Consider the following 12537-nt stretch of genomic DNA (forward strand, 5'->3'; position numbering starts at 1 on the left):
GTCAAGTCACACAACATAGCCCCCACTTTCATTGTTTCAATTTTCTTAGCCTTGAAGAAGTTGGTTCCTTTCCTCGTCGATCGAAACCATGAAGAGAAGCAACCAAACTACCCTTCATATTATAAACACCTTTAATGCAAAATAGTAATTATTTTTTTTTAAATTTTTTAACAAAATTTACTTATAACCCAACGTTTTCCTATAAAAAAAAAATGAAGATACACACACCTAAACATGATGATGTTGGTTTCAAACCCATAATTTCTATCACGAGAGGGGGTGATGTTGCCACAATGACAATACATAAACTTAATAATAAATCAATGTGATATATTAGCACTGAATATTTAATGGTTATATAAAAAAATTATTTTAAAATTCATAAAAATTAATTTTTACATTAAAGCCATTATCCTAGTAAATGTCAAATGTCACACTCTCTCTATTCTATCTTTTTTTGGGTATAATACTCTCTACTTTACTCCCTCTGTTCAAAAATAGATAAGACATTTTTTAAAAAATTAGATGTTAAAAAATATAAAGTATTTTTAATATTTTGAGATGTAATCATTGTCTTTTTTTTAAAAGTACCCTTATTGATAATGACTTTATATTTATTATAGAGTATTTAATAGGAATAAATATAAAAATATAGGGTTAGTTTGAAAGTAGGTAACTACTTTATTAAGGAGTGAGATTTGATTAAAAATATCTTTTATTTTTAAATGAAAGGAATACTTTCTTTGTTTTAAATTATAAGATAATTTTAAAAAAATTTATTCTAAAATATAAGATAATTTAAGAAAAATAATCTTTTATCAATTATATTTTTTTAATATTAATCCTTGAGTAAAAAGAGAATTAAAAATAATAGTATAATATAATGATTGGTTGTGCAAGGATATTTTTAAAAATTTATAATTTTATTATGAAAAAATAAATTTGTAAGCTGTCATTATTATAATTTATTAATATATATAATTTTATTTTAATTGTCTTGTACTTCAAGATGAAAGAGCATCTTACCGACATTGTTCAAAAAGTCAAGAGTACAATTTTTACTTTGTTTTTGGCCAACACAATTTAAGTATTTCATTTCTTTACCGGCCAATCGGACGTCGCTGCTTTATGTGTGTTGGAATGCTCGATGTGCTTTGTCAAGTCACACAACACAGCCCCCACTTTCATTGTTTCATTTTTCTGAGCCTTGAAGAAATTGGTTCCTTTCCTCGTCGATCGAAACCACAAAAAGAAGCAACCACACTACCCTTCATATTACAAACACCTTTAATACAAAAATAGTAATTATATTTTTAAAATTATTTAAAAAAGAAATAAAATTTAAAAACTTTAATTATTAAACAGACTCCCTACTTAAATTAGTCCATCTAATCTTATTTATAAATTATTTTCAACATATTTTATTGGAATCAAGAAAAATCTTAAACTTTATTAATTATGTTCTAAAATTTATGAAGTTTTCAAAGTTAATCTTCTTTTTTATAATAATAAAAAAGTTAATTTTTTTTATTTTATAAATAAGATAAAAGGAGTATCTTAAGGCAGAAAGTAACTATGAAGTAGTTATTATTGCTTCTACCTTGTGCCAATCATTGACTTGTCAGTATCTTCGCATATTTCATCTTGGTCATCTCAAACTCTTCATATACCAAAAATCTTTCTTCTCCTTCATCTCCTCTTTCCTTTAGAACCAAGCAACTAACAGTGTTCAAAATGGAGAGGACTTGCAACGGAAAGGGAAAGGGAAAGGGAAAGGGAAAGGGAAAGGGAAGAACAGCTTGGTAGATGTTGTGTTCTCTTGGACTTTTGGCGATGCTTTCAACGAAAATCTTTACAAATACAAGGTTGTTCTGTTCTTTCTTCTCTTTCATTTTCTGTGGAAACTGAAATGTTGTCCTCATGTGTGAGTGGCAGTGAAGATTCATTTAACAAGAAGATCATGAAATGTTCCATGATCTTCTTGTTAAATTAAAGTACAAGCAGGACATGAAACTGAACTTTCATGTTCTTCATATATGGCTTTCTCTCTTCTCACATCTGATGCTGTGGAAGCTGGAATGGCTGGCTATGCTGCTGATTCACTGAATGGCTGGCTATTTTTACTGTCACTGTTGCCAGGATTCTGTTTTACCCTGGGTGCTTTCTCTGTTTCTTTTGGCTGTTTATGGGATATTTTGTTACTGTACTTGTTACTTCTAGGAATGAATTTCAGCTTCTGGGCCAAAAATATATATATATATACGGCTTCCATCTTTCATTTGTTTCATGATCTTTCTTTCTTTCATGTTCTCAGGTGCCAAACATCCCATTAACGTTTTTGTCAGCAACAGAATACATGAAATCCTTTATTCCTTCACTGATTGAGGAAACACACAGTGATCTGTGTTCCAGCTTGAAGGGCATTTCTCAAGCCCCTTCATGTGAAATCCTGACGTATAAGAGGATGAGTGAGGGCTTGCTCTATCAATTGACAATTGATAAGCTTCATGATGGAAGGTATGAACCTGCATTTGGGGATCTTATCGCCCTCACAGATGGGAGACCAAAAGGCATTATAGACTTGAACAAACCCGAAAGATTTTATCATATTGCTTATGTTCAAGGGTCAAAAGAGGGTCAGATCACAATACTCTCGTCAAAGAGCATAGAGACTGAACCGGATATGAGAAGCAACAATGCACAAATGCTGTATGCCACCTATCTCATCAACTTGACAACCAACATTCGTATTTGGAAGGCCTTGAACTCACAACTAGAAGGTGCACACTTGAGTGTTATTGGAAAAATTCTTCAATCTGAAAAATTGGTAAGAATCAGGTGGTATTTGATATGTGAGAACCCTATTGTTGCAGGTATTTGGATTCATGTGAATATAATATATAGGAAATATATCAGTATATGATAACTGAGACACATACAGCACATAACATAATATTTTCATATTTCCTATACTCATGTAAGATGTAAAAATCCTTTTGTACTAGATATAACCAATATCAAATGTTATTTAATTAATATGCTTCATTATGCTACTTGATGTTCTAATAAGGTTGAAATTATGTTCATTATTATAGCGAACTCTACAGATAGTAATAAAGAATCCTTGTTGAAGATTTTATTATGCCTTATTTTACAGATTGGAAAGAGCAATCACATTTGCCCTTTAGTAGAGCACCCTAACACAGACATTTCTAGCATAACAAGCATAATCAGATCTCAAAATCTGAATGAATGCCAGGAAGATGCTGTGTTAAGTAGTGTTGCAATGATGAAATGCCATCACAATCACACTGTAAAACTTATCTGGGGCCCTCCTGGGACTGGCAAAACTAAGACAGTTGCATCCATGCTCTTTGCATTGCTCAAACTAAAAACCAGAACATTAACATGTGCTCCCACCAATGCTGCTACTTTGGAAGTGGCAGCTCGCTTGCGAAGTTTAGTTAAAGATCAACTTCAATTTGATACCTATGGGCTTGGTGACATAGTGCTTTTTGGGAATAATTCTCGAATGAAAGTTGATGATTACTGGGGCCTTCTTGATATCTTTCTTGATTATCGTGTTGATAAGCTCGAGCAGTGTCTCGATCCACTGACCGGTTGGAAGCACAACTTGGAATCAATGATCAGTTTTCTTGAGAACCCTCATGAGCAGTACCTTTTATCTAAGCATGATGGGAAGTATGAGGAGGTTACTGATCTCATGTCATTAGAAGAATTTACTAAGCTTCATTACAACAGTGTAGAGAAAGCATATATCTCATACAAGCAGCTTGAGGATAAAGATGATCATATGACCATGGAGGAATTTGTGAAGGTGAGGTACGGTCCTATTAATAATCAATACCTGTCTTATAAAGATGAAGTTCAGTTTATAAAGAGGAGATTCAGATTCATCGGTGAGAATCTCAAGTCCTGCATGAAGACATTATGTTCACAGTTGCCAACTTCCCTTGTCCCATTCGTGGTGGCAGAGAACATGTGTAAAGCTCTTGATTTGCTACAAAACTTGCAAAGTTGTTTGCATCGAAACGAGTTCATGGAAGTTCCCGTAAATAATGTAGAGGGAAGAAGAAGTAATTTCATTCAACCAGAACTTCCAAATGAGAAAAAGAAGAGATGGTGTTTATTTTCCTGCTGCGCTGAGATAATTGAAATATTTCTTGAGCCCATCCAACCTCGGCTTATGCCTACAGAAACACATATGCCAATAAAAGATGTTACCTTTAGCTTTGGAAGGCTAAGCTTGAAAAGAGATGAGTGCCTTAGGATTCTTAGATCACTTTCTTGGTCAATTTCTCTTCCACAACTTAAAAACCGTCATGAAATAATAGACTTTTGCTTGAAGAAGGCATGTCTAATTTTTTGCACGGCATCAGGTTCCTCCAAATTGTTCACTGAAGGAATGACACCCGTGCCCTTTGTAGTTATTGATGAAGCAACTCAACTCAAAGAGTGTGAATCAACCATACCTCTACAACTTCCAGGTTCAAGACATGCTATTCTCATTGGTGATGAGAAGCAACTTCCTGCAATGGTTAAGAGTAAGGTAATAGAGTTGTCATTATGTTTTGTCAGAGGTTATGATGAAATGTTCATGGTTATTCACATTCAAATTGTTTATGGATGAGGTACCCGTGCTTATATGAAAAAGTGGTTTGAATTTAATATTTAGCTTAAGCTTTTGAATTGATTAGTTTTTGACATTTGCATTTTGTGTTGGTGGAGATCACCAAAGATCACTTTCTAATTAATATGCATGTATGTGACTATCAAATTTTAGATTTCTGATGAAGCTGGATTTGGAAGAAGCATGTTTGAGAGGCTGATATTGTTAGGATTTGAGAAGCATCCCCTTAAAGTCCAGTATAGAATGCATCCATCTATAAGCTTTTTCCCCAACAAGGAATTCTATGACGGGCTACTTGTTGATGGCATGAATGTCAGAGTTTCAAGCTATAGTAAACGTTTTCTTGAAGGAAGAATGTATGGCTCCTATTCTTTCATAAACATAGCCAAGGGCAAAGAGCAATTGGGTCTTGGACACAGCTGGAAGAATGTGGCAGAAATTGCTGCTATATCAGAGATTATAAAATGCCTTCAAATAGGTTCCTTTCTTGCTAAGGAACATTTTATGTTTGTGTTGTCTCCTTGTTTCATTTATTGTTAACTCTATCTATTGATACTTACTAATTGGTTTGGCACTATCTAGTTGAGAGAAAGAGTTTGAATATATTATATATGACTAGCCTCTTGTGTTTTTTTTTTTGGCAACAGTGTTTCTCAAAAACAGAAGGAAAATCAGTATAGGAGTGATATCTCCATATAAAGCTCAAGTCTATGAAATCCAAGAGAAAGTTAAGCAGTGCAATTTGGTTTTAGATGCTGATTTCTCTGTGAGAGTTTGTTCTGTTGATGGCTTTCAAGGTGGTGAAGAAGATATCATAATAATCTCCACTGTCAGGTCTAATGAGTCTGGAAATGTGGGGTTCCTTTCTAATAGACAAAGAGCAAACGTGGCTCTAACTCGTGCTAGGTATGTTGTATCAAATTATTGTCAAATTAGGAATACACTAGGTTTGTAAAGAGCTTAAGCCAATTTGATAGAACTTATCTTAATGTGAGTGTTTGGATCAATGAAGATTTGGAATTTGATTTGAACTAAATCCCTCATTTGGAAACACAAAAGTTTATAAACTTGAATTTTGCTTCAAATTCAAATCTATTTCAAATTATGAAATTTTGAATTCCTTCTATTTCTTAGTCATTTAAAATTTCAATCATTTCAAATATATTATTCTCTTTCTCGTTTTTACAATTAATGTTTATATAACTCTTGTATCTTTTTTCATCTCTTGCCTATTAAATAATATAAATAAACTCGTTATTTTTAATTTGTGATTTTTGTTTTAAATCTTAGTTCATCTCTATTTTTTATTTAAAAATTTTTAAACTATTCAAATAAAAAATTTTAAATACATGTAAATTTCAAATGTGAGATTTAAAATGCAAGATTTCAAATTCAAATCCAAGTCCATCAATCCAAACCAAACACTACCTAAAATTATATATACCTTCAATTCATTCTTTAGTTAATCAATATGGGACTTTTCAATATATTCTAATATTCCTCTAGTTGTTACTTATTATTTTTTTATCTTTGTCTTTCTTTCATTCTTTTTTTTTCCTTCTCATACCATATTAAATTTAAAAAGATGAAAACACCAAAAAAAAAGGTAGCAGCTGAAGATATTAGAATATATTGAAAAGTCTCACTTCCCATATTGATTGGATTAAAGGTAAATAATTTTAAAGTAAGTCCTATTAAAAATTAGCTAAGTCAATTTGATTTGACTTACCTTAAAATTATATACTTTTAATTCATTTTTTAGTTAATCAATGTGAAACTTTTCAATACATTTTAATAATTTATTGAGAGCAAATAAGACATAACAGGGCAAGTCATTCATAAACACAAGGTTGTTCATTTGAAAACTACATCTTGAGTGACAAATTTTGTCACCTTGAAAGTTATCTTCTTTTGCATAGGCCTATTAATCTAACAATGAAACTCCCTCAACAGAAGAAAAAAAAAAATCAAGGGTGGAAAAATTTCACTAATCTTGAGTTGATTAGAACTTGTGCTTTTTTTGTTCTTTTGTAGACATTGTCTTTGGATATTGGGGAATGCAGAAGCTCTTAAACAAAGTGGCTCAGTTTGGACAAAGCTAGTAAATGATGCCAAGCGAAGAGATTGCTTTCATGATGCTGATGATGACCAGAGCTTGGCTCGGGCCATTAAAGATGCCTTGCTTGAGCTTCAATTCACTCAGAATAAGGGACTAGATAGAGAAGTCAAAAACAGGTGCTGCAAGTTCTAGATACTTTCATCACATTGATCCTTAACTTTTTGGCTCAGAAATATCAATACATAAATGATCAATACATTAATTGTTGTTAATATCATTGAAAATCAAAGGTTCATCCAATGGCAACTCGAGATGAAAGGAATAAAAGTTATTTTATATGATGATATAAGTAAGCCAATTCATGTATTAGCGAACTCAATTAGAGATTTCTCATTTAAAGACATTTTGCATTCACAAGGACTCAAATTTAGATCTCGTACCTAAGTAGTCATAACTCCTTCAATTAGAACCAACACCAGGTGGAAGTAAGCAAGGCATTAAGATGCAGCGTAGTTTGTGGCAATATTATTTATATGTTTCCATTTTAATCATCTATCGGTATATAATTACTTTCAAGTTGTCAAGTTTCTTTGTTATTCTTAAAACGACCATATCTTTTTTTTTTTTTAACCAAAGACCATGTAATATGTGTGTCTGTGTATAAACGCATAGCTCTTAGTGGAATTAATGTGTTTTATTTGTCACAATTTTGTACCGCCACGCAAATTAAGATTGCTGATTAGACCATAAGATAAAGATAATGATTCATGTAAGCTTTCATTAAAAACTATAAAGCAGTTTTAAAGATTAGACGTTCAAAAGTATGAAATAGTTTTAGTTTTTCAAGTTTCAACACATAGTTGATAATTTTTTTTAAAAAAATATTCTTATCAAATAAACAACTTAACACTTCATATTTTAAGTAAAATATCTTATTATTAACTTAAAAGAAAATTAATCATTGGGATTGTAATTCGATTAAAAATATCTTATATTTTTTAAAGGAGAGAATAAATTTGAAATTACTACCCTATGATTACTTTAACTTTATTAGTGAGCATTGAGTCTTATATTAAAAAAAATATGTATTGATTGATTTAGTTTGTTATTAATAAATAGCATATCATAAAATTTGATTAAACTCAATTTATATTTTATTTTAATAATTAAAAGCAAATAAAGAATATTTTATTGCATTTTTATATGGATTAAATGACAATTTAAATCCTATATTATAAACTTAGAAGCAATTTAAATTCTAAATTTATTTTGATATATTTTAATTTTTAAAAAAATTATGCTCATGGCAATTTGACCTTTGCCAACCTCCGTTACCTTTAAGTGTGGCCCCATCAGTTTTCTTTCGTCCTCCTCCCTCTCTCAAATGAAACCACAGTGGTTGGGCGACGGCGGATTTATTTTAGCATCTGATCGAGTGGTGGAGCCACGTACATATAAAAGGAACAAATGCCCCTCTCATATGAAAAAATACATAGGGGATATATGATATTTACAATCTTGTACCTTTAGTTTTAAAATTTGAAACCCTTTATACTTGATAAAAAATATTATTGGTGAAAAAAAATATTTGATAATAAATATTTGAATTTAAAAACTTTTTAAATATGTGTTATTTTAACTCATTTCATAACTTCAAACCAAAAAATTTAAACTTATTAAACATATTATTAAAAAAAATGATCAAGAGAGCTGTTTATTTTGTAATAAAATCTGTTAATATATCATCCTTTTGGTAGTAATTTTCTTTTCTTTCAAACCCAAGCTTTATGTCAACATTCTCAACACATTTTTTTTCAAAAAAAAAATTAATATATATTTTTTCAAATAAAAAGATGTATGATTTTACTTATGTTATTATATTTTTTGGTCTAATGTAATTATTTTTAAAATTATTATATTATTTTTAAATTGTTAATTTTAAAATTTTGTTGTCTTGCACCTCCGATATCAGGCTTGGCTCCGCCACTGATCTGATTGCATGACACTAAAAGCCTCTGAGAACCACCTTTGGCTCTCTTCAGTGCATGTAGGTGCCAAGACTCATCAAGATATGGCTCTCTTTAAATAATCTAGTGCTTATTCTACAGACCTTCTTCTTCTACTTTTCTGTCTTCTGCTCTGTTCCTTCTCTTACTCGTAGTTTTTTAATTTCTCAATCATGCACGCCCGGCATTTTATTCATCTCAGCCTCTGAGCTTCCATGAAGCTCCAATTTAACTATATTATTTTAATCTTGGACAATATCTGATTTTTGTTGGTAACTCTAACGCACGAACACTCTACAATTGGTCAGACAATTGACAGTAACTACTTGAGAAGACTTGTTTGAATGTACGAATGTCCCCATGTGTTTTTCTGCTACAGAGTTTCTCAGCAGCAGAAGAAAAGTCAGCATAAGAGTTATATCTCCACATGCTGCTCAGATCTGTGAAATCCAAGAGGAAGTGAAGAAAAACAACTTGGTTTCAGATGGTGACTTCTCTATGAGTGTTCGTTCTATTGATGGCTTTCAAGGTGATGAAGAAGATATCATAATGATCTCCACTGTCAGGTCTAATAGGTCTGGAAATGTGGGGTTTCTTTCTAATAGACAAAGAGCAAATGTGGCTCTTACTCGTGCTAGGTATGTTACTTATTGGGACCAAAATCAAATATATGTTCAAGAATTAAAAACTTGATCTTAAGAGGGATTGAGGCTTTCAAACCTTGGAAGTTATCTGAATTTGGGTCCAGTGAATGGTACAAATCCATTCACTCAATCAGTGTCTTAGTACTTAACAACGATAACAATTGTTTGATGTAATTGAATGACTATCATAAATCATCATAGATACTTAGAAAATACTAAAACTCAAATTTTTAAAAGGGACAACCTATATGAGGAGTGTTCTGCTTGTGAGAATTATTTTAAATTTTTAAGAAAATATATCTTAATAATTTGTAAGTATTGATAAAATTCAATAACTACAGTTGAAATTTGAAACATTCATTGAGTGAGTAATTTAGATCACTCACACGATTCAAATTCAATTTATCTTCTAGATTGAGGCAGAAAGCCAAGAGTGAAAAATTGTAACTAATCATGAAGTTAAACTTTCTACATTCATCATGTTGCTTCCAAGCTTGTAAATACAAAAGCTTGAGTTGATTAGAGTTTTTTTTTTTTTTTTCGGTAGGCATTGTCTCTGAATATTGGGAATTGCAAAAACTCTAAAACATAGTGGCTCTGTTTGGAAAAAGTTGGTAAATGATGCTAAGCAAAGAGGGTGCTTTCATTATACTTGTGATGACAAGAACTTGTCTCAAGCCATTAAGGAGGCTTTACTTGAGCTTGAACTAATTGATGAATTAAAACCACCATTTAAGTCACTCAGTATAAAGGGCTAAATTGAGAAGCCAGAAATAGATGCCTCAAGATCTAGGTAATTCGCATTGATCCATAGCTTTTTCCTGAACTCACAAACACAAATGGTCAATACTTATCTACATCAACAAAATGAATATGTTGATTGGTGTTATTGTTTGTTTTAAGATCTGGCCAATGTTCATATGTTTCAATGCCAAATGTTCATCCAATGGTAGTTTTTGAAAACTAAGGTGTCGATAAAGAAGGGACTCAAGATGAATGACCTTAATTGTCGTGTCCGTAAGATGCTTTTTAGATCCCATAAAATTATTGTGTATATATATCCATTGGGATTCAACATGAAATTATTGTTCGGATTGAAATTATTGTGGATTAAAAGTCAAAAAGCAAAAATTAATATTAATAAAAGTAAAAATACTAAAAATAAATTTCCTTATTTTAAAATTTTTGCATTGTTCAGTATGATAATTGATCAATGTAGATAGATTTTATTTCAATAATTTATATTTAAAATATATTAAAATTAAATTATGATTATATTTCATATTTTAGTTATTTAATCATACATTTTTAATAGCCATTTATTAATAAAGGTAAATTCTTATAATTTTACGATCCGAGTTTATATTCTTATTATAAATTTATTTAAACCCATGAGTTTAACAACCTTGACTCAAACTTTTATTTTACTAATATGAATTCAACACAATTTACTTCTTCCAAATCAGCGCATAATTTAAAGTGTTATTATAAAGATTAGAGTTATATCAAAATTGAATTTATTTTCTACTTCATTTAAATTTAAAAAAAATAAAATGGATATAATTAATATATAAGATTTTCAACTTACAATATGCATGATTAATCCAAGTTTGGTCAATTATTTTCACAAGATAAATGTATTAATTACTAATTTTTGAATTATTATTATTATTATTATTATTAAGTTGAATTATAAAAAAATCCCTTAAATTTTGAATCATGTCTAAATAATCATCTTAGCATTTAAAACCTAATGATAAAACCCCCTAAATTTATAGATTTGAAAGGTGAGAATAACTTCCCACCTTTAATTATCAATTTATAACCTCTTAAATTTTATTTTTGCGTGTAGTAATACTTTAAAACTTTTAGTTATTTGCAAATAATCCCCTCAAACTGTAAGTTATTTACATATAAGTAATGAACAAAACTAATAGTGGAGAAATTATATGCATACAGTCACATACGCAAGAATTTAGGAGGGTGAATTGTAAAATTATAAACTATTATTTAATACCAAAAAATTATAAATTATCAAACTGCATAATTACTCCAAGTTTAAGTTACATTCGTAAAATCCTTTTCAAGTTATTTTGTTAAGAAAACTTGGTTTTTATAAATTTCAAGTTAATAATTTTCTTTTGTAATATTAAGAGGGATCAAATTCTTAATCTGTGCTCATATCCCACCCCATACATGCTTCTTTAAGTTAATAAATTTTAAAAGTTAAAGTAATAAAACTTTTGGATATGGGGAAAGAGACTAGTTTCTCATTAACTTGATGAATTAAGATTTAAATTCTTGTTAGAAGAGGTGCCCACAATTAGTACTCAACTATCTCCTGAATATAGTTGCTTCCTATTCATAAGAAGATACTTATGAGCAATAAAAAAATACCTTTTTCAAAAAATTTGCAGCCTCAAATCAATTTAATAATTAGTTTTTAAAATGTTAATAAGAGATTATGCAAACTGTTCTTAAATCTTAATCATAGAAAAGGTTATAAATCAACTAAAATTTGTAGTTAATGTTCACAAAAATTTTTTGTAGTTAATAGATTTTCTCAATCTAAAATCATACAAATGAGATATTTTAATCTAAATGAATACATATTTCTTATTTAGAGAGGGCAAATTTTTTTCTGTAAAAAAAATTTTGATGAGTTAGGTAATAGGAGCTTAATAGTGTCAGCACATGCTTTCAGGTTAAGCTGGAAATATGATTTGATCTAAATAACTTGTTATGAGGGTCAAGTTGAGTTAAAAAAAAATTGATCAAGATAAAAACAAATCTTTTCTTTCCTAAATTAGATGACCTATGAATTGAATAGGATAATTTTTACTGGCTTATGATTGGTCCACTTAACCCATATTATCTTACATGAATCATGATAAAATTATTCAATTTTGTGTACTTTTAAGATGTGAATTTTTCAACTACGTAAAATATCATATTAAAACTCATAATTTTGGTATATTATTTTTAAAAATCATAAAAAAATAAAGGAGAATAAAAAATAAGGACCTTGTAAAAATATTAATATTAAATTAGGATTTTTCCAACATTAACATTCCCAAATTTTAATATTCTTTTTTTCATATTTCAATACTAAAGTTTTTAATTTAGCATTAATACTCTTTCAAGGTTCTTACTTGTTACTCTCCCAAATAAAGGAGA

General features: G+C 29.9%; 1 protein-coding gene across 3 annotated transcripts; it reads left to right on the top strand.

The window, feature by feature from the left end:
• The first annotated feature begins 1736 nt into the window (after nucleotides 1-1736).
• LOC129295172 (uncharacterized ATP-dependent helicase C29A10.10c-like) lies at nucleotides 1737-9435 on the top strand. 3 transcript variants are annotated; one of them, XM_054933649.1, is made up of 7 exons: nucleotides 1737-1868; nucleotides 2315-2827; nucleotides 3158-4570; nucleotides 4805-5129; nucleotides 5299-5557; nucleotides 6686-6886; nucleotides 9096-9435. In XM_054933649.1, exons 2-7 carry the CDS (start codon nucleotides 2357-2359, stop codon nucleotides 9160-9162), a joined length of 2736 nt encoding a protein of 911 aa, XP_054789624.1. In that variant the 5' UTR covers nucleotides 1737-1868; nucleotides 2315-2356; the 3' UTR covers nucleotides 9163-9435. The 3 variants fall into 3 exon arrangements, with proteins under 3 accessions (XP_054789624.1, XP_054789622.1, XP_054789623.1); XM_054933647.1 differs by lacking the exon at nucleotides 1737-1868 and adding an exon at nucleotides 2052-2157 and having other exon boundaries at nucleotides 9096-9434; XM_054933648.1 differs by lacking the exon at nucleotides 1737-1868 and adding an exon at nucleotides 2052-2157 and having other exon boundaries at nucleotides 9025-9136.
• The last annotated feature ends 3102 nt before the right edge of the window (nucleotides 9436-12537 follow it).

Source organism: Prosopis cineraria, unplaced genomic scaffold (assembly GCF_029017545.1).
Source record: "Prosopis cineraria cultivar Desert tree isolate PC_DT_omini unplaced genomic scaffold, ASM2901754v1 PC64, whole genome shotgun sequence".
Classification (NCBI taxonomy): domain Eukaryota; kingdom Viridiplantae; phylum Streptophyta; class Magnoliopsida; order Fabales; family Fabaceae; genus Prosopis; species Prosopis cineraria.

What these genes read in the sequence shown, in the direction of transcription:
- LOC129295172 (XM_054933647.1), top strand. Translation starts at nt 2,107, where the DNA reads ATGGCTGGCTATTTTTACTGTCACTGTTGCCAGGATTCTGTTTTACCC. An exon ending in AGGATTCTGTTTTACCCTGG is followed by an intron (nt 2,158 to 2,314) that starts GTGCTTTCTCTG and finishes TCATGTTCTCAG; the next exon opens with GTGCCAAACATCCCATTAAC. An exon ending in GATAGAGAAGTCAAAAACAG is followed by an intron (nt 6,887 to 9,095) that starts GTGCTGCAAGTT and finishes TTTCTGCTACAG; the next exon opens with AGTTTCTCAGCAGCAGAAGA.